General features: G+C 36.9%; 1 protein-coding gene across 1 annotated transcript in view; it reads right to left on the reverse strand.

The window, feature by feature from the left end:
• LOC126974768 (trithorax group protein osa) overlaps positions 1 to 27,667 on the reverse strand; it is a 128,108-nt gene that overhangs the window by 28,618 nt on the left and 71,823 nt on the right. The window contains exons 3-6 of the mRNA XM_050822431.1: positions 8,451 to 8,601; positions 5,090 to 5,221; positions 2,782 to 3,012; positions 1,545 to 1,738 (exon numbers count right to left, since the gene is read on the reverse strand). Of these exons, the coding sequence (XP_050678388.1) occupies positions 1,545 to 1,738; positions 2,782 to 3,012; positions 5,090 to 5,221; positions 8,451 to 8,601 (708 nt within the window). The remainder of the gene's footprint in view (positions 1 to 1,544; positions 1,739 to 2,781; positions 3,013 to 5,089; positions 5,222 to 8,450; positions 8,602 to 27,667) is intronic.

The raw sequence follows: 27,667 nt of genomic DNA on the forward strand, positions 1-27,667 counted from the left end.
TCATTCGAGTTTCCACAAAACCTATAAATCTTAGATAATTTTTATGTCTAGAGTCATGAAAACAGGCCAGGAATATTAGTTTAGTCTGCGTGACAAGCTACGTCTTACAATCGCGATTTATATGTCTGTATGTGTGTGCGTGGATTGCTCAAAATAGAGGTTAGTTCTAAACTCACATTTTTGACGTTTTCACAGCTCTCATAGTCTATCAAGACGTATAAATGATCTGAAATGACCTCCATTTTGAGAAATTCACGCACACTAACACAAAGTGTCATAAAAATCTCAAGTGTAAGACGTAGATCATCACGCGGTCTATCTAGACGTATTAATTATCTATGATTAGAGCATACTGCAACCTTAAAGGTTGGCAACGCATCTCTTGACCTCTAGCTGGTTTCCACTGTCCATCAGTTGAGCAACTTGCCTAAATGCTCCCATCAATATAACAAATACTAGACGTAAGTATGAGTATAATTGCAAGACAATCCTAAAATCTCTTGGTGACAGTACCGGACCAGGTGAGCTATTTGCTTGGCTGTCACCATATCAAAATTAATCCAAAAGCTAATCTGGAAAACTAGGACATTCCACCTTCGCACGACAAGCCATTAGTTAGGATATCATCAACACCATCTGGATGTGTGGCGGTCCTCCACACTGCGGTTTTCAAGGAGCTTTCTTCCACAAAGCTGTGGAATGAAGTTTCTTGTGCGGTGTTTCCGGGACGATACGACATGGGTACCTTCAAAAAAAGCGCGTACACCTTCCTCTGGTTTTGCAAGAGAATGTGGGCGTCAGTGATCACTTAACACCAGATGACCCGTACGCTCGTTTGTCCTCCTATTCCATAAAAAAAATAGGACAACAAAATGTCTTTATCTATAAAATTGATTCCTTTAGACTTCTTTATGGCATCATTGGAATCACTACCACCGGACAAGATTTTTATATCTGTCGTAATTCCAGGGGCGTGCATATCATATAGGCAATAAGGGCAGTTTCTTCGTCGGATTACTTTTGACAGAGCAGTCGTGGTCATGTCGAACGACGAACGATTCTACGCCAGTTATCCCTGGTTGTTGCTTCTCTAGCACATGTGTTGAGGGGAGTGTTGGTTAGGGCTTTGATCTGGTCTGTCCAGCGCATAGGGTAGCGACCTCTTGACCTACTGCCGTTGAGCCTTCCCTCGACAACAAGCCGCTCTAGGGCATGCTCTCCACATCGGGTGATATGTCCGAAGCATCTGAGGATACGCGGTCTGACTATATTACTAATTAGGTAGTGCCTACGTCGTTTTGAACCTAAATAAATATAGCACTAGTGTTAAAGTTAATTTACTACCTACGGTAGGCATATGCAATCTGTATAAGATTGCATATACGAAGCAAGCAGCTTTCATACAACTTAGTTAGTTGTTAAAATCTACAGTGCCTACCTTGTTCGAAAACCAATGCACGCCCCTGGGTAATTCTAAACTAGGGTTGCTGTATCTGGTACTGGTTTGGGTGTAGCAGAAGTGCTGGCAACCTGGCAATACACACCTTCGTATTTCCATCTCCTCCTGCGGGCGGCGGCTGGTGTTGTCGGGGAACACCAGCTCGGCTTCCTCCACGTGCGGCACCAGTCCGTTCAGGTAGTCGCGGAACTTCTTGAGCGCCGCGTAGAACGGAACCTTGTCTGCCGCTCGGGGCAGCTGCGCGCATCGTGCTGACGATGACGGCATCACCCACATGTACTGGAATTGGGATCATTTTTATTGTACAACAAAAAACTTCCACGTATTACCGAAACGGAGCTAACAATTTGAAGATTTCACTTGGTAAATATCAATAAAGGTATTATATGGCTAGAAAGCAATTATACCCAAAATCTGATATTTATTACAAAGTATTAAGATCTTAAGTTTTATTTATATAGCTTCAGGCCACAGAAGGAATTATTATATGTTAATTAAATAAAAGACGGATACACGGACCTGGACCACTCCTTTCTTTTCTAAAATTCATAGTCAGTTATTTTTATAAAGATTAAATTAAATAAATGTTAATGAACATAATGGTGGTCCGATAGAGATGAAAAATAAACTATAAAGTGTAAGTGTTGCTTTAATAATATTCTTAAAGACAGTCATAACGTGAACCCGGGCTGTCTCATCATCAGATAAATGTAGTCGAAAGACTTAGGCTGCAGAAGCAGTTTTAAATTTATTTGGAAATAAATTCAAATATTTTTATACAAAATAATATTTAAAATCACTTATTGAAAATCAAAAACTACTACCCATTCAAAATAGTGTGACTCAGACCTGAGAAGAACGGGCGCAAAAACTCAGCCGGTTTTTTTTTTATAAAAATATTGAATTTTAGTGTAATATTGTACAGTAAAAATTATAATTAAAGAGCTTGAGGGTGTTTGCTCAATTCCCAGTCTGTGGTATCATTAAGAAAATGATTTATGTTATTATAATAACCTTTGCCACGTTTCTTAACAATTCTTTTAAATTTCGAAACGCATTTGTTTTGTACATTTTCTGGAATCATGTTGTAAACGCATATAAATCGTCCAATACACACTAACTCGTCTTAATTGAGTAATAGACATAACAAGTTCATTTTTGTTCGTCGTGTTAACATTATTATTGTCGCAGTTTCTAGCAAATTTCTTAATATTGTTATTGGCCTGTATAAGGCTGGGACTTAAATATAAAAGTGCAAAGGTGTAGATTCTCTGAAGAACAGCATAGCTATGCCTTGGCTGCTCAATCATTGATCTACTCACCGTATTAGTCCCCGCAATAGTGTCTGGCTGTTTCCCAAAACAAAAGTCCTTCTTCCCCGAGAACACCTCGTAGATGAGCTTCCCGTTGAAGACGGCCACCTTCGGTCGAAAGGTCTGAAGCTTCTCCAGTAGTATTGCCGAGCCCTCCTTGATCTCCCGCCTCGTGAGGTCCGCCGAACCTTTCGTGGGCCGCGATACCATATTCGTGAAACCGATGCCAAAGTTTAGTAGCTGTGGAAATTACAGATGGATTAGCTAGTATTTTTTTAATAATTTTAATGCTCCTGTAAATTTTTGCCAAATGGTAGATGATTTATACCAAAACACCTTTCGATGTAGCAAGTTGGAGCAAGTGCATGCGACATGCAACATGAGATTGGGCAACTATAGAAAATTTATTGAATTAAGTAATAGCTACCATAATTATCCAAATTTTGTTGAGTTATCTTGAGTGTAAATTCCGCTCCTTCAATCAATTCGACACGTGTTTCGCCTCTACACTAGGCATCCTCAGGAGATATTGACGCGCCAAACTCTGGCACGAGCTGAAGTATTGACGTTATTGGGCAACTATATTGATTTAGACCTTTATAATTTTAAATAATGGAGATGAATCTTAGCAAAAAAAAACACAGAATTCTTGCTTTTACACCCTGGTATTATTTAGGCGTCTTTTTCATACGTACGCCATCTTTTTAAACCTTGTTGTGTCCATGAATGTTAAGCGAGAAGATTAACAGTTCTTACCCGATGGATAGGCAGAAAGGGCCAAAACAATTCGATAGTTTTTTGTAATGCTGTTATTATGAATAAAACGATAGGTCTTAGGAGGATAGAATTGTTCTTTTAGAACTATTATTCCTCGCGACTAGAATGTCTTATTGTACTTATAAAGCGATGCTCGTAGGGAAGATTTTTCATAGGGCAGTTTATTAGAAGTAAGCAGATTTATTGCAGATATTATACTTCTTCGGGCGAATTCTTCAGCCAAATATAAGCTGTCACATAAATAGCGTAAGTACTTTTTTCGAATTATCATTTCTCTTGTGTTAAACATTTTGGACATCCAGTTGGTTGTAGGAGCAATTTCACTCCACTCTATGTAGTCCTTGTCAAAGTTGGCAGCCATCTTGTTTCGTATACTGTACGTGTGTCGTGCTGCGTCACGTTGTTCGATACCTTCCAATGTAATGGAGTAATGAGTTTGTTCGACAATTATTAAGCATAGCACAATATAGTATATTACGCACCTAGGGAGAAAAGTAGGTCATTCTCACCCGCGGAATATTGACAATCGCGGGTGGCAATGTCCTACTTATCTTTTTTTTTTTTATAAATTTATTTAATCATAAATATATGCACAGTTGGTACTTAAATTTTACATCTCGCCAAACTGTTGCAACAGTTTGTTGGCGAGTTTACGCTCTTAGACAATATTATACTATTGTGCATCTATAATAAATTATACCTAATTTGTTCGTTATATTATACACTATTACTAATACACATATAACATTACACACATATCATTAATCAGTTATCAATTCATAATATTCCTAAAAACAAATTAAAATCTTACCTGTATACATATAACTAAACTATACTACTTTAAATATTAAGGCTTATGTGGAGACGTTAAGAAAGTGCTCTTTTAATTTTTTCTTAAGTACTACTCTACAGTCTTTTTTATCCTCTCTTAACCATTCTATACTATTAAAAATTTTTGGCACAACATATTCCCTTAATCTTTCCCCATAGTAGTTACATATTTTTGGTATTATATATATATATTCCTGATATTCTTTCTCAAATTTTCCCTCAGATTAACAGGGTTTTTAAATCTATTTGAGTAATAATTTTCTTTTGTTATTAAATAGTTTACTTTGTTAGTTACTGGCAGTATTTTTAACTTTAAATATATTGTCATAATTTTTTCCGTATTTTTCCTTTTCTTTGCTTCTAATTATTATACCATAGCTTAAGACTGAATCAGCTAGTGCATAATATACTACCAGTTTTGTATGTTTGTTCAGCACGGGCTCGAGATGATAGAACTCACGTGGTGTGTATACGATTTCTTTTCCCACCTGGATGAAGAGCTCGCTTTTAGTCCCTGGTACGAGGGACAAAAGTCGCCTTGCCGGGAGAGAATCGGCCCCTTCTGTCCCTGGTACCAGAGACTAAAAGCAAGCTTTTCATGGAGGTGCGAAAAGAAAGCGTTTTCGTCCATAAGGATATAGGTTTTTTTTAAACTACATGAACACAATTTACCCACAAACTAAAATCGATTTCAATATAGACAAATTACCTTGTAATCCTCATCAGCGCTCATCTGCTCCCGCGTGAGACCGGACAGGTAGAGACACTTCCAGAAATGGTTGCCGGGGCCCGCGTAGTGGTGTCCCTTGTACGCCGCAAAAAGTCCCGGGTTTATACCGATCTGTGGACACCGAACATCATATTTTGAAATTTTCAAAAATAACAATATAGTTTCAAAACCTATTCTTTTTTCAGAAGGTATCTTTAAGGCGTGTTTTGATATTCGTTGCATTTATGTATATTTCTTGCAGCTCTTTGGGATCCTTTCGACAAAAGGAAATTCTACAACTCGGTAGGGGAATGACTGAGTTTTGAGGTAACAGACTGAAAAGTAAAACGAACTGATTGAGTACCTTCACCATTTTAAGTCGGGTGAAAAGCGTACAATTGCGATTAAAAAAACGAAAACTAAGAATTTTTAGTGTAGAAAACACTTTACCATTAAGGCCGCTATCATTAATATCATATAACCATTTCTTAACGGTTTATATAAAGCTTTTATTTTTACAAAAAATAATTATATACCTACAGAATATGAGAGCAAAATTCATTTACTCCTTACAGTTCAATTTAAATCTAGATTAAAATTGTATGAAAAATGATTAACTGTTTACCAATACTATTTACCATGACATAGTTTTGTTATTTTTGTAAATAAAATTGTATTATGTTTGTAATGCTTCTAAATCTGAATTAAAACTATGGCCATCTTGTGCGAGAGAGATAACCTAGTTCCGCTCGATTCCTCAAGGCCATTGGCTTGGTCCCCAGCCTTAATATTATTGTTAGCGGTGAGGTTGCAAACAAACTGATTATATACATAACAAGGGAGTTGAACAAACATAACAAGATTTACCGATCATGCGTCATGCGAACGGTTGAGTTAGTTGGTAAGAGCACTGGGACGTAACTCGAGAGGCGCGGGTTCGGAATCCGCATCGTCCATAAATTTTGGTACAAATTATCAGAAGGGATATCATTAAAAAAAAAAACAATTTAACTATCAACAATTTAAAAATTCTCTGCCAATTACGATGCAGTTGTCACCTTGAGACATTATTATGTCTCTGTATGGATGTTATGTTATGTTTCATCTTCGAAACACAAATAGATTTTATGATAATAAGGGACGAGACGAGCAGGACGTTCAGCTGATATTAATTGAAACACACTATCCATTACAATGCAGTGCCGGTCAGGAATCTTGAAAACCCCAATAATTCTGAGCAGCACTACAATTGCCCTCGTCACTTAGAGACATTACTGGTTGGCGGTTGAAATCGGCGCCGCTGTGCTAAGAAGCCTGTCGCTAGTAAAGGCGGACACCAAAAACCCTTAAGGTAACCGAACTCTACAAGTTCACTCGCTGGGTTGCTTGTTGCCAGTTGTTTTGGAGTCCATAGGAAACATATATCGATTTTTTTTAAATAAGAAGATTTACCAATGCGGGCCTGTACAACCCTGAGCGGTGTGTAATGGTTAGGTTAAATGTCCTTTATAATAGTGTGTTGTAAAGCAGCGGGTCGTAACCACAAAAAGCATTGGGTGTGTAGTGTATATCTACAGCTAGATGTAACAACGGGCACACTTGGTTTGCAACTATTGTTTCAGACTGTGGAATTAAAAGAAATACGACGTAATTGAAATATTGTACAACAAATAAGACAATTATTATAAGAAATAGAAATAAAATAAAATACGTTAATGGTTTCGTGACTAAATTTCATAGTCACCCAGTAATTGGGAACATCTTAACAGCGCCCTAATATCAGAAGATCAATCTTAAACTATACTTCATTTAATTTTTAACGATTATATAAGTTTCATTTCATTTATTTATTATTCATTATAATTACATACATTGTTCTTGATGCCTAAAATAAATTTACAGTGTCAGTCTCAAAAGCAGAAACAAAGAGGCACGTTTAATGTATTAAATTCCTCTGGATGGCTCACTAGGACACCCTATTCAGAGCCAATGATTGGTATGTGTATTTGAACGTGATCCCTTCAAAACTTGGAATTTATTTAAAAACTTTGCACACTTATCAAGGAATTATGACAATTCCAAAATTTATATAGTCAGTCCGGTTTTTTCTTACCACGATATTCAGAATTAGCGGTTTTTTTTTATGTGTGATAGTGTCTTTGAGTCGAACACAAAGGCGCGTTTTGAATACGTATACCAATTCGATTATTCGTTGTTATAAAGTTATCATCGATTTACGATTACAAAAACAAAAATAATAATAATAATATAATTAAAAACTAACATGCATTAAAAACTAAAGTAAGGCTTATTCTATATCAACATAATAAGGTGGTGTTTGCAGTGTTTTGTTCCAAAAAGGTTTGCTACTCAGCATATTAGTTGGGTATCACCCAACACTGATTTTCAGCAGCTACCTTCAATAAGGCGGCCGTCGCGATTACAGCCACAAGTGCTTCCATTATTAAATACAAAAATTATGTAATAAATAAATAAATGATAGTACTCAATAACATAAGGTAAAAAATAATATCATAGCAGACGGCTTGGTTGTAACAGTTAGTAATTAGATATATATTGATTATCTAATATATAAAATTCTCGTGTCCCGGCGTTTCCTACCAAATTCCTCCGAAACGGCTGCACCAATTTGTATGAAATTTTGTGTGCGTACGTATATATCATAGTTAAAAATTAATAACTCTATCTATAGATAGAGTTATTAAACGTAGTAGTATGAACTTCCTTGCCCTGTGGTTCCAAGCATAATTTATACGTTAAAGGTAGGATAAGAAGCGCCTACTCCCTACATGCGGGCAAAGCTCCTGTGAGCCTTGTAGTGCTGCAAGAGGGCTGCTAACCTATGATGTTAACAATTGGCGGCTTGTGACCTGTAAGCTCTATCTTCCTGCTATACTAAATCATCATCATCAGCCGGAAGACGTCCACTACTGGACAAAAGCCTCTCCCCAAAGATTTTCGAGACGATCGCTACTGCGCAGCCCTCATCCAACGTGTTACGGCGATCTTGACCAGATCGTCGGTCCATCTTGTGGGGGGCCTATCAACACTACCATTCGAGGAATTTACTGCCCCAACGGCCATCTGGCCGTTGAACTATGTGCCCTGCCCACTACCACTTCTGTTCTCAATCATTTTGACTATGTCGGTAACTTTGGTTCTCCTACGGATCTCCTCACTTCTGATTCGATCTCGCAGGGAAACTCCGAGCATAACCCTCTTCATTGCCCTCTGAGCGACCATGAGCTTTCTAATAAGGCCCATAGTTAGCGACTACATACTAAATAGAAAGTCGCAAAGCCATTATCTAGTAAGTAACAGAAGAGTAGATCGTACTCACAATGATGATGTCCAGGTTCTCTGTGAGGTGGTCGGGCAGCGTGCGCCGCGACACCTCCTCCTCGCTCATGCCGTTGAAGCGATCGTGTTTCTTGCGCTCCTTCACTGGCCGGGGGATGAGAGTGCCGTCCGCACCTTCCTTTAGCTCCATGCTGGAAAAAGAGAGATACGACATGAATATATTACACACTTAAGGCTGCTATCTCACGCAATTGCCAAAATAGCGCATAGTTGAGACAATTTCTCGATGGTTTATAGACAGCTTTTATTTTATTTCTGGTGGTGGAATTCGGATCCCAGAAACCTGAACAGCTCCTACGAATACTGCCCTTAACGCTTAGTATGTTAAATAACAATATAAATCAAAATGAAATAATTTACCAATACTTGATCATTGGCCCAATGAATTAACGATACAGACCCTGCTGCAATAGAAAGATCGACATTCAGCCCAATCCATTTGAGAATGTTTCGGCGAATATTGGAACCAACCCAAAGGTCAGCGTAGTTTGTTGTTTATTTACATGAAAAATGCATAGCGGTAACTGCGTAAATGGTTGTGTGATGTGAAGTGTTTGTGATGCTCAACTATTTGAAACATCAGTCCATTTCGTCTATTTAGGTAAAACGTGCAATTTTTACTGACTTTTGAATTTACTTATTTCACACAGTTTTGAATCGTCAGTTTGTTTCATCTACTATTTTTGACTGAATGTCGGTTTTACTGAGCTAAAGAGGAATGCTTCAGGAAAAGTCAGGCTTTAAAAGAGGATATTCGGAACAAACATAGATGAAATAAATTTTTGCTTCCAAAAGGATCATTTAATTTGTATGTGATTTGATGTTTTCTGTTTCATTTTTAGTCTACGATATTGAAAGAGTAAATACAGATTGCGGCCCGAATTCATTTTTACCATGTGGGGCCGTGATTGACATTCATGGTGATATATCTTTGGTTATGGCCTACGGAACCTTTAACTGGTAAATTTTTAATGACAATAACGGACGAGACGAGCAGGACGTTCAGCTGATGGTAATTGATACGCCCTGCCCATTACAATGCAGTGCCACTCAGGATTCTTGAAAAACCTAAAAATTGTGAGCGGCACTACGATTGCGCTCGTCACCTTCAGACATAAGATGTTAAGTCTCACTTGTCCAGTAATTTCACTAGCTACGGCGCCCTTAGACCGAAACACAATGATGCTTACACATTACTGCTTCACGGCAGAAATAGCCGCCGATTCTTGATTGAAACCTAAAATTCTAAGCAACTGCGGTCGTCACTTTGAGACATATAAGATTCAACCTTAGGTGAGTCAATTAAATTTTAATTCAAATGTTCTAAATCAAAATTGGAATTTATTTCATATTTTACTTTCTGACCCGACAAACCTTGTTCTGTTCATAATAAACAATAAAATTAAATCTCTTTTTCAACTCTCAGGTTATGGTTTCATCTACAGGATCTACTTTACAGTTGATATCCTGCTTAACCCTAATATTTGCATATTAGGAAATTGACTTGAGATATCGCTCTCTCAAATCTAAACGAAAACGTAAAGAAGTAAAACAAAAATGTATTTCTGAATGATCCATATATTATGTACCCCCTTACGGGAGAAAAACAATATCCGTACTCAGATAACTGACCTCTACTCGACGAAGGGAATATTCCTACCAAAATTTCAAGTATAAATTACATAGGTAGTATTAGTTTCTGTGTCACTTCTGAAGTAATTAATGTGAGTATAAAATTTGCATTTATATTTGACTTCCGAAAAAAAATAAACTACAATTCAGGAAACGGGCGAAACAGTAATTAGATTAGATTATTCCGTTGATTGCTGCTTCTGTTGATATATATTTTTAACGGGAATGATCTCCAGGGAGTTGCAACTTGGGGTGAATGTTACTGACTACAGCGGTGAAACGATTTTCTTTTTCATTACAATAGTCAAAACACCGCTCCATACCGAGTCAGATCCGCACATGAAAGACTCGGTACATTCGTACAAGATACAAAACTGTACTTTTTAAGTACAAGGAAGTCGCGAGTAAATGTTAGTAACGGCCGTTCCCAATATTCAGTCTATCTCCTACTTGAGATAAAAATCGTAACTATCGTTGACTCTTCTGCCCCAATGCGTTGGTACACGCTGTCTACCAATGGGAGGAAGTATAGCTTACCAGCGATAGAAGTTTGTATAGAAATTGCAATTCACGCGTCCTAATCTAAGGCGATAAGAATGACTTATCGGGTATATTGATATAGCTTCAGATTATTGACAGCTAATTACTGACAGTAGAAAGTAGTAATTTATCTCTATCTGTAGATAGTATATTGGGAACGGCCGTTAGTCAATAAAAATCAGTGTCAGTCGTGAGTAGATACATTTACGCACTTGAATAAAACTACAAAAACAACAACAGCATTATTTGAATATTCCCCGCCACAGTACGTAGCATTCGCCCCAAAACAGGGGGCAGCACTGCGATCAGATAAAGAGATTTCAATTAAGTTTGTTTCTACCCGCGATGGCCGTTCAGATTTTTTGCCATCAAGACCTCGGATTAAGACATTACGGAGCGTGCTGAGAACATTTGCATACTAATTACTGCTTCGGTATTAATAATAATGACTAGCCGAGGCTCGCACTGCGTCGGTCGTCTGCAATACAATACGGACACCTTCGCTCGTTGAATAGGTAATTGATTACTTTGGTTCACACTCAACTGAAGTATTAACGGACTGCATAGAAACAGTCCAAATGACGCATTCTAAAATCTCGACACACTTCGGTGCGAAACAATCGCGATTGCGTCGCAGGCTCTATTGAATGCTAAATATGGCACAAACTTATTTTTGCATTTCGATATCGCAACCAAGAATATTTTATAGGAGTTTTAGAATTTTAAGGGTTTCTTTTCCAAAAGTTAGCCAACGGGAACCGTATAATCAAAACTCCGCTGTCCACGCTTCGATCTGTCTGTGTGTCGGCATGCTGTATCTTATAAACCATTGAGACAATTATTGAAATTTTGACAAACAAAGCGTGCAAGACAGAAGAACATCTCTAATTCTTCAAAACAGGACAGGATTCTTCAAAGACCTCAAAAATTCTAAGCGGCAGTACAATTGGGCTCGTCACCTTGATACATAAGATGTAATTTCACTACCTACGGCGCCCTTCAGACCGAAACACAATAATGTTTTCACTGAAGAAATTGGCACCGTTGTGGTACCCATAATCTAGCCGGCATCCTGTGCAAAGGAGCCTCCCACTGGTAGAAGGAAATAACAATGGAAATAATAATAAAGAACATGATAGAAAAGGAAAGCGAGTTCAAAAACTCAAAACTATAAAATACCTTAATAGAGATTTAATTTAATTCACCTCTTGTGGAAATATTATAACTTTAATATTAATAAAATACTATTATTTAACGACTTAAACGTGCTTGCCCGCTTGCGTTGTTTGGTTCTAGACGCGAAGGTATCCCGTTCAAAGTCACGCGTGGCGAGTGTAGGTACTTGCTATTATATTCGGCTTCGCACCGACTTCAAACCTATCAATAGGTAGCACATAAAAATAATAGGTGTACAATAAAAGTAAAACAATCACGGAAATCGGATCATAAATCTCAGAGTAATCGGTGTACATGCATAAAAAATACCGATCGAATTGAGAACCTCCTCCTTTCCGAAGTCGGTTAACAAAATACTATAACTTATGATTGAATTTACTGCGGTGAGGTAAGAGGTTATATACCTAACCAGAGCTAAAGGCTCTTCGGGGTTTCAGGGTTTCTCCCCCGGCCGAGAAAGGAGCTCCCGCCTACGTAACCCGCTTACCATAATTGTCTCTTGAATCCGTATGACATTAATGGCATTACCCTGCACGACCCAGTTCGACAACACTACTACTATATACTTAGCCTACATTTGCTATGCGATTTTCAAGACAACGCTCGAGGAAGGTGTGGTCGGGTATATTATAATGTTGCGTTGCACCGTGACTACGTCACGTACGTAAATACTGAAAGTTTATTATGGCTCATAAGAGATGAAAGATAAAATGATGCACAAATTCGAATATCGAGAATTTTTTCCACAGATATCCGAAAACATGGGCAATAGACCGCCTGGTCGCTTGTCCATACCAACAGAATCTTTTATAACTTCCCGCTTTTTGAATAACGAGTGTGTGTGTGTGTGTATGGATGTATGTAAACCTCTTATAAATTTCGAACTGCCAGATTTCATCGCGGTTGGCGCCATTCATAAGGATTTGACCAAACTTAAACTTGAATACAATTCGGACCGAATTACACTGCGTGAAAATCGGTTTAATCATTCAAAAGTAATCGCGGTTTAAAAATTTATAAAATAGGGTTTTATTTAACTTTCATCAGACATTTGAGCTTTAAGAGCTCCAAAATCGTCATTAGTACAATTTGAAGCATTTAGCTATGGAATTAGCGGGAATTTACAGGGATGGCCTTTAGGGGTCAACCGTTTTCCCAACTGGTCCTGTAACAGAGTAAAATTTGTATAAATATTGAAAAAATATTGAATGGCTCTAGGTACCCAGATAAATCCGTGAGGTTTTCGTGGTACTTATTTCATAAAAATGTATGTATTTGTTCTGTATTGTACCAATAAACTAAAAAAAAATCTTTGCCCACTTTATTTCTCATATCCTCACGGACAAAACACAGCAGACTCAAATAACATATTCATTGGCAATGCAAACAATAACAACAACAAGGTGAGCGGTCGAGAGGGATATTGAATCGTGATTGGTCAGATAACGGTCACAACGTATCGCCATTGGTCAGTTCATAACGACATCAAAACGTAACCAATCGCAACTGTCGACTTTGCATTTATATGACATCTATTTTACTAGTGTTGTATCTAGAGGTTTTCGAACTATAATAGGTGTCTATTGGTTATAATGTTAATTAATGCTCCCTAATTTGACAATTACCAGGTGGCCTAGCCAAATTGGCTACGATAATATTATATTAGTTATATAGAGACAATTCGTCTCGACGGCACATAAACTAGCGCTGTACAAAGCGCAGGTCCGGCCATACATGAAGTATTGATCTGAACTCTGGTCTGCTACAACCCCATTGTCAGATCGAAACATTTACCGCGTTCAACACACAGCTGATCGAATCGTTGGAAGATCGATTTCATGGCGTTGCGTAGAGATGTCACTTCATGTCTATCAAAGGTTGGGTTTCAATCGCTTTTGAGTCGGAAATTGACATAAACTTAGAATACTAGCGTAATAGACAAACACTTTCCTCATTTTATTTTTATGAAAATAAGGGACGAGACGAGCAGGACGTTCAGCTGATGGTTATTGATACGCCCTACCCATTACAATGGAGTGCCGCTCAGAATTCTTGAAAAAACCTATAAATTCTGAGCAGCTCTAAAATAGCGCTCGTCACTTTGAGACATAAGATGTTAAGTCTCATTTGCCCAGTAATTTCACTAGCTACGGCGCCCTTCAGACTCAAACACAATAATTTTTACACATTACTGCTTTACGGCAGAAATAGGCGCCGTCGTGGTAATAATCTAACCGGATTCCTGTGAATAGGAGCCTCCCACTGGCTCATTACGGCGAGACTAGTTTTACAGATGTGTTATTGAGTTAGTGAGGTGTGTAGTATTTTTCTTTAACACAATCCCTGTGATAAGCGGCGTCATATTCACATATACTATAATTTATTTTCTAACACATATTTTTTTTAATTTTTATAATCTTCAGAAATAGAGTGTTTACTGCGTACATAAAATGTATTACACAGATAAAATTTGAAAAACAAAATTTTATGACGATGCGGGATTCGAACCCACGAGCTCCGGCGTTCCGTGCCGGTTCTCTAACCAACTGAGCTAACCGTTCGAGTACCGCCTCGTTATAAAATTCTGTTTGCTTTGTTCAACTCTCAGGTTGTGGCTTCATCTACAGGATCTACTTTACAGTCTGTTGATAACCTGCTCAACCCCAATATTTGCATATTAGGAAATTGACTTGAGATGTCGCTCTTGTAAATCTAAACAATATGCTATTTAGTATTTTAGCGCATAATATGTTCTGCGAAAATAAACATAACGAAAGTATTTACCTGGGATATGATTCTTTAGTTGTATTGTTGCTATATGTAACAACAGAATCTAATACAGAACACGACACCATTATGTTTTTTTAATTGATATCCGTTAAAAGAACAGTACAAAAACGATAAAAACCCTAAAATTAAAACGCGGTCCACATTGACAGGAGATTAATGGACACTAAATTGTTTCGAAGCGTTTTCACGGTCTTCATCTATTCCGTCTCTTTCTCACACCTAGTTTAATGTAAGGACAGTAGTCTCACTTTAACACAGGGTTCATCTATTACGGTAGTATACTAAGTTTATGGAAATTGACTATCAATAAACGTACATTTATCATCATCAAAATGATAGGTTTTTGGTTTATCGCGAACAGACAGACAGACGCAGCGGAGGACTTTGTTTTATAAAACTTGGTGATAAGTAATAAGGATCTGTCCCCGTTTCAACGTGCGGAGGTTACAGAGCCACTTAACAAGGACTATTTAGTTAATGTTGCAATAGATAGAAGGTGATTCTGTTTTTGATGAAAATCTCACGATTCGACGATTCAATGCCTCCACTGTTTTGTCGTGCGAATTTCCTACCTTTGTGATTGTAACGGAGATGAGATAAATGCTCCTGGTCCACCTAATAATAATTCATGATATTAAAATTGTATAATCTTATGAATGTAACATATGACGACCTATATAGCCGAATGGTTAGTGACCCTGACGACAAGAGGTCCCGCGTTTGAATCCCGGTAGGTGCAAACATTGAAATGATGAATATGGATGTTTGTTTCCGAGTCATGAATGTTTAAATGTATTTATGTATGTTTAAGTAAGTATGTTGTATTAAATATATCGTTGTCTTGTACCCATAGTACAGGCTATGCCTAGATATTTTGTGTAAAAGTGTGTCAATATTATATTATTATTAATCGTTACCTATCCAAATAGACATTATGTACCTTTTATTTTTTTAAACTTCTTTATTCAATTCCCAAACTAAGTACAATTTTTTTTACATCTATGAATGCAGTTCTCCTTGTCACTTAAATCGATATATGATTCCTAGCAGTTCTTTGTATGTGTGTATTCCTTTGTTTGTATTCCTATATAGACTTAGGCTGATCTATACATCGTATTCAGACTTTACTTACGTAAAACTTAGCTGTGTGTAAACTTGGCATAATAACAAGTGAAGAAAATGTTTGAAAAGCAACTTCATTTGCTCTGATCGAATTCGACGTAAAAGTATGGAGAATAAAAATATGTGTACTCACGACTTGTTTGTTGTTACGAACTATGACGTCATAGTACATAACAATATTAAGATCGAATAACAATATAATAAAAAACATAATACTATTATATATTTCTTATTCGGAGGTTCGTGTTGTGTTCGACAGTAACGAAAGTTGCAAAATTATGCGATTTTCGTGTGCGCTGAGTACGTAATGTGGGTAGTTCATAAACACATTTTATTCAAGTTTTATCTTAATGAATAACAAAACTGAAATATATTTTGATGTCATAAGCACGAATAAGTGCCGATTCCTGCAGCTCAATAATATGACTTTAAAGCATCCAATCAGATTAAATAGGATTGAATCATTATGCAGTGAAATCATCTCATCGTATAGACAGATAGCGCAAAGACAGCTAGCTGATAATGATGTCGCCCTTCGAGCCTTATCTCGTATATCGGGTGATCACGTGCTGATAGTGTGGACGCACATAGCACATGGACACTTAATAGCTGAAACATATGGTCGGATTTGGTCCGGCCGAACCATCGGACTAGGATCGGTACCGGACCATATTCGATGGTATGTCGCGATGTCCATCGCACAAAATTATTATCGCCGTGCGGACCGTACCCAGTACGACGGCCTATCAAGTGATGCGAGGCGCCTACCCACGCTCCCCGGACCGTCCGATGGTCCGGCCGTACCAAATCCGATCATGTGTTTAGGCCTTAAGACTCGAACTAACGCGGTCCAAATAGCAAGTAGCGGCGCTATATTGTAGGTAAAATATCACCCCTGACAGTTGAGTACTAATGTCTCGTAGGTTTAAAAAACAGCTGTCTTAGATGGGGCAACAGTTCCGAATCTCTCAAGAATGGTGCTTCTAGATAATGTGAGATTAATTTAATACTTTATAGTGTTGTAACACATTTTAAAGTTATAAGAGGTGCCCAAGAAGTTGTATCAGAATGCTGGCACCAATACCAATACAAACGGATCATATGACGATAAGTGATCACCGCTGCAAATGCACAGCGATGGAAAATGCAAAATACATTCAAATACTGGTTACAAACTGGAATACGGGCGTAAAACGACAAAATAGTGTCGCAATAGAATTGGTTCGCTTCCACCTTGGTCTGATAATTGAGCGGGGATTTTTGGCGAGCGATAGCGCTGCGGGTTCCGGTACCGAAATATCCGCGACGTAAACACTGCGCCCGCGCATCCATTAACAATTGTTCACCCAGCGCGACTCTATACACCTTTTCAAACGATGCGACGTTACATTTTTATCATTTGCTAGATTTTTTTCAAATAAATGCAAAAATGAGAAGTTTTTTAGGTTGATAATTTATTCAGGAGCGCTGAACATTTTATTTTGTGGATATTGAATAACATTTGTTCAGTGAGCATAATTGTTTAGCGTATATTTGAGGTCGCCTTATTGAAGTTCTATAGTATTTTATTTAATTAACGTAAGTGTTATACATTTAAATAAAACACTCTTTAACTAGTCTACAGCAAATACCACCTCCGATGCAATAAATGGCGCTAAACTTCATAATGACACGTACCTACTATCTTTGACTCATTTCATCTGCAGTCCCCCTCAAAACGAGATCTGGTAAGGTCTTGAAACGTCGAGCTAACAAAAAATAAAAATGTAACTTTTACGCAAAAATCTAATGTAAAAAGACAGTTACAATTACTCGCGTTAAATCCTTTAAAAGTGTTTTATTTAAATGTTATCACTTCTATCGCGCGGGCAGATGTCATAATTGCAATATCGTGAATGTTTGTCTTCCTCTTCCACGGTAATAAATATTATTATCACTTCTCATGCTCTGAAATTGCTTATTTGTGCACGATATAGGCTGCACAAAATCGATTTTTGTGCACAAGTGCACAAACGTATCTACTCATAAACGTATCTATATTGAGGCAAAGAAAATGAGCCATACAGCCAAACACAATAAAAAGTTCAGAGATAGAATTTGTTATTTTATAATATTTACTTTAATTTATTTGCCTCATGTGTTTTTTAAGACATAAAAGATATTAAAATTTAAATTAAAATATGGTAGGTTATTTAATTAATTAAAAAAACATATATATTACCAAATGAATTCAATAGTAGGCTGTATAGGTCTGGAGCCCAAGCCTAATATCAATGTCGTAAGATTAAAAAAAAAGCGGTGGGAAACAGGTCTTGTTTTTTCGTGCGTTTATTAATTTCTTCAAATTTTCTAACACTGTTAAAACGTCCATGTTTTACTACTGTTTTATTTCCTCGCAATCGAAATGAAAAGCAGAGTTTATAACTCGTCCACAAAACCTTTTTATCCTCGACATTACTATCAAAATTGCTAAGAGTCTCGGATAAAAGATGGTTCGTTTTGTGCACTGGTTGTAAAATCTACTATCTTTTTAAACTCATGAGAACAAGGTAAGGTAGCAGCAGATGTCCCAGCTAATAATATTAAGTCGTAACACATCACAGAACTATCTAACTAAAACTTAAAAGATGAAATGTCTCAATCGGTCGGCGTGCATTGTAACTGGACTACAGTTACTTCAAGCGGACGGACAGACATTACCCGTCGGATACTTAAGGTCGACATTGATAGGACTAGGTTTTATCAAAATACAAATCCGCCATATTTAATGAGGTCCGGACGAACGCAGTCATGTATAAAACAGTCGAATGCACGTCTGAAATGCGGTCGGTGTGCGGAACCCGTGTAGTCGACGCTCGTTAGGCAGTCGGTACGAGCCCACCGGCTTTCTCTATCCATCCCGACCTATGACACTGGACACGCCCATTAACGAACACACACTCCTGTATTACAGGTGAAGTAAACAGTTACACCTTTTACGAGTGGCAGGCTCCTTTGCACAGGATGCCGGCTAGATTATGGGTACCACAACGGCGCCTATTTCTACCGTGAAGTATAAAACATAATCGTGTTTCGGTCTGAAGGGCGCCGTAGCTAGTGAAATTACTGGGTAAATGAGACTTAACATGTTAAGTCTCTAGGTGACGAGCGCAATTGTAGTGCCGCTCAGAATTGTTGGGTTTTTTCAAGAATCCTAAGCGGCACTGCATTGTTATGGGCAGGGCTTATCAATTACCATCAGCTGAACGTCCAGCTCGTCTTGTCCCTTATTTTCATAAAATACACCTACAACCAAACAGTGGAATAAGCTCCTTTAGGTTGGCAGCCACTGATGTTTGGAAGACAGTCCGTGATCAATTTTCAACATTTGGCACATCGAAAGGCAAAAATCCCTTACATTTGTGGTCAAAATTCGTCGACGTCCTAAAATCACACTTGGTGACCTTCAGGGAATTGTTCTGGCATCGGTTCACGGAAGTCCCGCATATTTATTCGTTCACTTTCCTCTAGCGGAGGCCGCGCTGTTTACTTGCACAATATTTTGTTTTTACAAGTCTTTTTCTGCAGGGAATTGTTGTGTTTGACCTCACTTGAAAAAATAAAAATGAAAATTTTTATGAACGTAAGCTCATAAAAGAATAAAAAATAAAAGGCACATAGTTCGACAGACAGATGACCGTTGGGGCAGTAAAGTCCTCGAATGGCGACCACGTACCGGAAGACTCAGTGTTGGCAGGACAACTCCGCACAAGATGAACCGACGATCTGGTCAAGATCGCCGAAATACGTTGGATGAGGGCAGCGGAGGACCTACCGTCGTGGAAATCTTTGGGGGAGGCCCTTGTCCAGCAGTGGCTGGTCTTCCGGCTGATGATAATGATGATAAAAGAATTTATAAAAAGTCATAAAATGTTTACAAAAACAAGTGGGCAAAAGCGTCAAAAAGTAAATTACATAAGTAATTAAAAATACGTTAGTAGTGGATGCTACGGGGTCGCAGAGACTCGCGATGTACAAAGAACCGTACTCCAAACTTCTTCATCCTCAATATACTCTTTAACATTATAATAACGCCTTACCATTAAAACAGTTTTTAACCGAAGTCAAAAAAGGAGGAGGACGAATTGAGACGTCGGTATGTTTTTTTTATGTTTGGTACCTACCTCAGATCTTTCGACTGGGTGAACCGATTTTGATATTTTTTTTTTATTTGTAAGCTTCCGATTCCAAAAATAACAATTATACTAATTAATTAGATTGGTTAAAAATATACAGTTATTTATATACTTTTTAGTGTATCTATCTATTGTTTTGGAATAGTGTTATTAAAGTAGGTTTTTTTATATATTATAATATGTATAAAATGATTTGCCAGACAATTCTGTTCATCATCTGGAGTTTATTATAGAATATAACAGAATTTCCCAAAAATGACTTATTTGCCTGTGTGGTTCTAAAACTGGGTACGGTAAATTTTTGTCTAGTGTTAAAGTTAAGCTCACACTTCATCATTTATGTTTTCTATTGTGTTTTAATATGTAGTCAAAGGAGTTTGACCAAACGTGGTCCAGCAATGTTTCATGTTGCAAAATGAAAATAACATAGAAATTGTTTCAAAATGGAATTCTATACGAACGTAGTCATTTCATAATTGGACGTAATTCCAGAAAAACGTTCCAAACCACAATCATATGGAAATTGAGTTAAGAACACAAACTGGTCACGTGATTCATATTAACGGACTGACAAAAAATGACAGCCCTACTGTCACTCTTTAAATGAAATCATGACTTAGTAGCCCAACCCACATGTATGGAATACACTAACATTAATTATTAAACTTAAAAGACGAATTCCTAAAAATATGATGTTTGTGGCTTGTAACGTTTTTCAGGGACTACGTCCAATTATATTTCGTTATAACCATATATTATGTTATATGTTTATTTACGAGGGCGCACAACTTTTTAATAGTCTACCTTCATCTCTCAGAAAGATTAAGTCATTAAAAACATTTAAACGTGAGTTATCAGACTATATTGTTTCAAAGTTTTTATAAAACACTAGCTGACCCGACAGACGTTGTTCTGTATATAATAAATAAAATGATGTTTTTATATGAATTTGTCAATAATATTTCATAACATCAAAAATTACTTCGTAAAATATGCACCCTGCTGTCGTAATGAAATTGTTTCACAGCAGAACTATCAAGCCGTGATTCAATAAATTCTCTCATAGAAATTATGGATGGACACATCAAAGGAAAAACAAATTAGTTGTTTTTATTTAATTTAGCAGCATTTTCCTATTTATTCACCTTTTAAACTTTCTCTGGACTTCCACAAATAATTCAATTTGCTAAATCGGTCCAGCCGTTCTCGGGTTTTAGCGAGACTAACGAACAGCAATTCATTTTTATATATATAGACATGTCTGAAATTGTTTGTTATGTGACAGTGACCTGTAAAAGTGTGTAATCATACATTTTGTGAAGAAGAATAAGTACTATAATGTATATGTATGTACTGAACATGTAAAGAACGGCGGATAAATTATTACACCATTTTATGTTCTAATGTAAGTGACAATATTATGTTTTTAATGAGAAATAAATATCTTATAACCTAACCATACTTATACGCTGATATAAACAGCTAGTTCGTAGTTCGTTACCCACTCCCGGAAATTAAGTAGGGAGCGACGGGACGCCTCGGGGTGGAAGCTAACTTCGTTTGTGTTGTGTGTACGTACGTCTTATCTATTAAGCCAATGGGACTAGACAAACGGATATTCGAGAAGGTATTTTTTGACATGACCTTACTGTTTCAATCAGGGTTTTATCCTCGGTTGACAGAATAACATAAGAAAATTTATTGAAGTAGGCGTTACTTTGCGGAAATCCATAATTAAACAAATGATCTGGCACCCAGATTTTGGTGAGACAACACGTTCTGAGGATGCCTCGTGTAGAGGCGAAACACGTGTCGAATCGTTTAAAAACAAATATTGGCGGAATTAACACTAAAGAAAACATAAATCATTTGTAGAATAACATAAATTATTAACAAGACACCTGAGTATTAATTTCACTCACTGCTCAAGAATCTTGCCACAGACTAAGTAATAATGTTAGTGAACATGATCCTCTACTTTTTAACCGACTTCAAAAAGGAGGAGGTTCTCAATTCGATCGGTATTCTTAAGAACTGGTTTCAATTATACGGTATTTTGGCGATTTCTTGGGAAAGCGGCCTTATAGCTCGACTTTTTCGAAGTTGTGGTGAAATCTCTGATATTCATGTAAGTGTGATTTTGACCTAACTGAATGACCTTTTGCTTTCTTTATTTAAATAAAGATCCAGGATCTGTTGATGTAAACCTTAGATTATGGATTGGTCTCTGCTGCGCTCCAACTAGGTATCGCAGGCGTAATCTCAAAGTGCGGCAACTATTACTACGTCCAAGTCCCACTCGAGTCAGTTTCGAACAATGTGTGACATTGACGTGCCACATGTTCTGTTAAACTTTTCTAATAAATGAAACTAAAATGGCGGGTTGCGTAGAAAAACTTTGTAAAAATAATACTACAAGAAGTACGAGAGACACTGGGATCACATATCATCAGTAAGTATTTTGTATTTTATAAATTTCAATGCAAAATAATACGAAGCGTATGCTATAAAATTTGAAAGATGCCATTGAGTGTCAAGATGCCACACACACAAGCATCTAACAGTTGCAGTAATAAAAAAGCTATTGTTCTTAGGTAGTGCGGTATATAGTTGGAGCGTAGCGGAGTTAATCTAAGATGTTAACACTATATTCTACATGAAGTTTTACATGTTTTGACTGTAACGGCTTCAGTTGTCAGGTCCATGCAATCTAAAACATTTTTTATCCGAGCTGTGTCCATAAGTCGTCTCCTTTGACGAAACGCTTGTCAGATCAAAAATCGATTCATTACGAACGCCGAGCGGGCTTTTATTTGAAAAAAATCTTAATTCGCACTCGCTGGCGTGCGCCGTGTGTTTGGGAGCCAAAGATAACCGGCACAATGTGAGCTCTGCTGAATATACAGAACGATTTTTCCGAACAAAGGGAGAATAAGTTAACAAGTCGAATTTACATATTAATATTATGCTGCGACCATATTATCATCCATATGATACCAATTCTATATATATTAAAGTTCAATCTAGTCAATTTCCTAATATGCAAATATTGGGGTTGAGCAGGTTATCAACTGTAAAGTAGATCCTGTAAATGAAGCCACAACCTGAGAGTTGAACAAAGCAAACAGAATTTTATAATGAGGCGGTACTCGAACGGTTAGCTCAGTTGGTTAGAGCACCGGAACGGAACGCCGGAGGACGTTCGAATCCCGTATCGGTCATAAAATTTTGTTTTTCAAATTTTATTTGTGTATTAATCCTAGAAGTGAGGGTTATCACTTTAAAAACATGACAAATTGTTTATAATAAAGTTTACACATTATAGTACTGCTACTAGTATTAGTTACAAACAAACAGGGAATTGCTTGTAACTAATTCTAGTATGATTCATAAGATACATAACAGCTTAGGGTATATGTATAGTGTGTACACTTTTTAAATGCTTTTTATTAGCTTCACCTATATGTATGTATGTTTGCAACCGACTCATTTGGGCGCGATTTTGACCCACTTTAAACGGCCAGATTTCGTTCAAACTTCGTAGATTTATCGAGGACCGATGACAATACATTAATTTGGAAAAATTATTCTATTTTTCAATTTGCAAAATAAAATTTTTGTTTATTTATATAATTTTTTCATCTATCATCTATCCTAAGGCAGGAATTGGTGTTAATTTTAAATTTCAACCAGAGCGTGTATTTTGGTTTTTTCAAACTCCCTAAGTCCCAGCCACTTTCCCAGCTTTAATTTTTTTTAATGGCTCTATCGTAAGTTACTCCACAGCTGAATACCTAAGAGATCGGCCAACCTGGGACTAGATTATGATTTGACAGTACAATATTGCATATTTGATTAAAAAGAGCACAAAAAAGTATGCTGCAAGAGTTTCTCGCACCGCTTTTACTCTCTTAGAGCGCCATTTGTAGTTAGCGGTGGTAGTTTTAGATATGGCATCAAAAATAATTCTTAAATAATATATTTTGAGAAAAATAACTTTTTTTTTAATTTGTACGACACTTTGTGTTAGTATGCGTGAGTAATATGATGTACTTATAGCTATTAAAGTTTTATATCTATTATTCTTAATCCCAAATTGGCATATTTGTAAAATTATTTGTAAGTCTATTGTAATGGTATATAAAGCTGTTGTATTATACGTAAATAAATAATTAATAACTAAATAGAGGTTCGTTCTAAAGAGTTTTTACGATGTCTTCACAACTGTCTACAAATGATTTTCGGTTAAAACCATAGATACTATCGTTTAGACAAAAAAAAACGTGTAAGAGAGAAGAGATACAGCAAGATAGAAAACGAATCGAATATATTGTTGTTACTGTAACCGATTTTGATTGACAAGTTGTAAACAGTCAGCAACGTTTGGAATTTGCTCCGTGGTATATTAAATATTAAATTGGGTAACCACACGCATAATATATTGTGACAAATCAAATTTGATAACGCATTAACGGCTGTCATATATACGCTCGTAGCTATTAAGTTTTATTTTAATGCAAATTAGGGTCGAGACGAGCAGGACGTTCAGCTGATGGTAATTGATAAGCCCTGCCCATTACAATGCAGTGCCGCTCAGTATTCTTGGAGAACTCAAAAATTCTGCGCGCTCGTCACCTTGAGACATAATAATAATAATATGTTGTCTCATTTGCCTTGTAATAAGACCGAAACACAATAATGTTTACACATTACTGTTTCACGGCAGACATAGGCGCCGTTGACCACAACGTCACAACGCAAAAGAGCCTCCCACTGGTATATGGTTATAACTTACTTAAACTAAAAATAAAACAAAAACAAAATTAGTATAATTATTGCCGCATTGTTTTTCAGCCTCGCAATATATCACAAAATGGACGAACTGACTGTCAAGTAAAACGAAACACTAGGGTCACAAAAAGAACATTCTGTATAATCCCAATCACGAGCACCCTGTAGATCGCAGGCACCGGGCAGCCATTGATGACAAAGTCGAACAACTCTTTAATTTCCTCAAAATAGATTCACGAAGCTTTTTTAATGACAAGCTACGCTTTTTCGCCACCTTACACAGCAGGTGAAAGGTTACTGTTAGCACCAAATAGATAACTAAATTGCAAATAAGTACTTATTAATGTTCAAGTAGATATTTAATCTCAAAAAAATGATGGCGGCCATTTTGAAATTCACCATCTTTTTTCTTAATTATTTGCTCTTATAGTAATTTCACTAGGTACGACCCTCATCAAACATCCGCGTTCTCACTAAACATGGATTAAAAAATGTGACCGCTTTATTCGCGGTTAAAGATTTCTTTATTCGCGGATGTAATCTGTACATCGGTACATACATATTATTAAAAAACTATTCCAATAGATATCCAACGCAATATTCTATATGTACATACGTGTCATCAAATGGACTCAAAAAAAAGTAAAATAGACCTTAAGGAGCTTTTAAAAACTGCCAAGCAAGAAAATATTACAAATTTCATTAAACCATTTCCTAAGCCTGAAGATATTAATTAATCAAATTGGTAAAAAACTACAGTGAAATAGATTTTTTATATATTTGTCCTTTATTTTGTTACCTATGAACGTTTCCCCTATAATCCCATATGAAGTAGCATTCCTTATTCATGGTTTCTGTATTCGCGGCATATTGACCCCGCGATTAAAGAGCTTATCATTGTACTTAGCGGCAGGAACACGTACCAGTTTGGTAGGTACCAATCTAGCTTCACTTGTAGAGGTTTACATCGATTCCATTTCAGCCGGAAGACGTCCACAGCTGGACAAAGGCCACCCCCAAAGATCGCCACGATCGGTCCTGCGCTGCCCTCATCCAACCTACCCGGTCCATCTTGTGGGGGCCCTACCTACACAGCGTCTTCCGTTTACTGCCCCAACGGCCATTTGTCCGTCGAGCTATCTGCCCTGCCCACTGCCACTTCAGTTTCGCAACCTTCAGTTTCGCAACCAGGGAAACTCCGAGCATAGCCGTCTCCATTGCCCTCTGAGCGACCATGAGCTTCTTCATAATATACGTACATATGTATTAGTATTAGTGAAGTCAGCACCGTAATCAACATAATTAACAAACAACAATTATTATCAACAGCGATAATGTTACAAAGTTCTCCCGTAATTGCGTTCATCGATCGCTAAGATCGGTGTGGGTATAGCAACCGGTATCAGCGGCGCCGATCGGCCGGCAATGGTCACGTAGCAGTGTTCGATGCGCGTGACGTCAACGTCGGTAGACTCGATAGATTTGAACGATTAAAAAAACTCCGATACAGTTACGAATTTAACACTTTATAGTGTGATTTTCAGCTAATTTACTTTCGCGAATCCATAATTGGATCGTGAGTTGGATGAAAAACAGTAGGAAAACTTGACTTCTTTATTCATTACTATCTTTTACTACGGCGACTTCGTCCGCGTGGAATAATTACTTTGGGCACCATTTTATATTTTAACTAGCTGACCCAGCAAACGTTGTATTGCCATATAAAGTAATTAAAAAAAATCATTAATTAAAATTTTTGGGCTAAAAAAAATAGACTACCGATTCTCAGACTTGCCCGATATACTACAGACAAATTTTCAAACTAACAAATTAGTTTAGCCGTTTCGGAGTGGTTTGGTAACAAACACCGCGACACGAAAATTTTATAATTTACTAGCTGCCCCGACAGACGTTGTTCTGTAGATAGTAAAAAAACGACTGTTTTATATTTCAAAACATCAAAAATTATTTCGTAAATATGCTCCCTGTTGTTAATTCTAACATTGCTCCCTGTTGTTAATTGTTTCACAGCGGAACTGTCAAACCGTGCGTCACTAAATTCTCTCATAGAAAATATGTCCATACAAAACAAATATTGAAAATAAAAATATTTATGGGTCCCAAATCGAAATAAAACTACCCTATCTCTCAAGTTGGACCAAACTGCACTCCATGAAGTAATCACCATTAAAATCCGTTCATTAGTTTAGGAGTCCATTGAGGACAAACATTGTGACACGAGATTTATATATATTAAGAAGACTAGCTGACCCAGCAAACGTTGTATTGCCATCATAGTTGTAGTTACATATATATATATACAACTGTAGTTAATGTACCAACTATAGGTAGCTAAAATTAAGTTTGTTTTTACCATCTGAGAAAGATACAAAGATTTCAATAATTAGTTATTCATTTTAAACTATTCTTTCAATTTGATTTCTAAACGACGGGGGACACATCAAAGGAAAAACAAAATTGTTGTTTTTATTTAATTCCAAACATTTTCATATTAATTCAACTTATAAACCTTTCCTGAACTTCCACAAATAATTCAAGACCAAAATTGGCCAAATCGGTCCAGCCGTTCTAGTTTTAGCGAGACTAACGAACAGCAATTAATTTTTATATATATATTAGATATAAATTAACGTTTTAAATAATACACATTACAAACTGCTGCAGTTAATAAATTTTTATGAACTACTTACCTACTATAGAACTTTTATCTTTCTTGTTCATCCCCACACATTTGAAATTTCAAAATCGCTAGAACAAATTTTTATTTATTTCTTACCAAGTGCCTAAATACAAAGTTTCATGGTGTCATATTCGATGATAACGATCATCCATACAAACATTCATCCTTATGTTAACATAAAAAATCGCGGATAAAACAGTCTATGTCCTTTCCCAAGCACAAGTCTATCTTTGTATTAAATTTAATCAAAATCGGTTCATTGGTTTAAGC

The sequence above is a fragment of the Leptidea sinapis genome, chromosome 33 (assembly GCF_905404315.1).
Source record: "Leptidea sinapis chromosome 33, ilLepSina1.1, whole genome shotgun sequence".
Lineage (NCBI taxonomy): Eukaryota > Metazoa > Arthropoda > Insecta > Lepidoptera > Pieridae > Leptidea > Leptidea sinapis.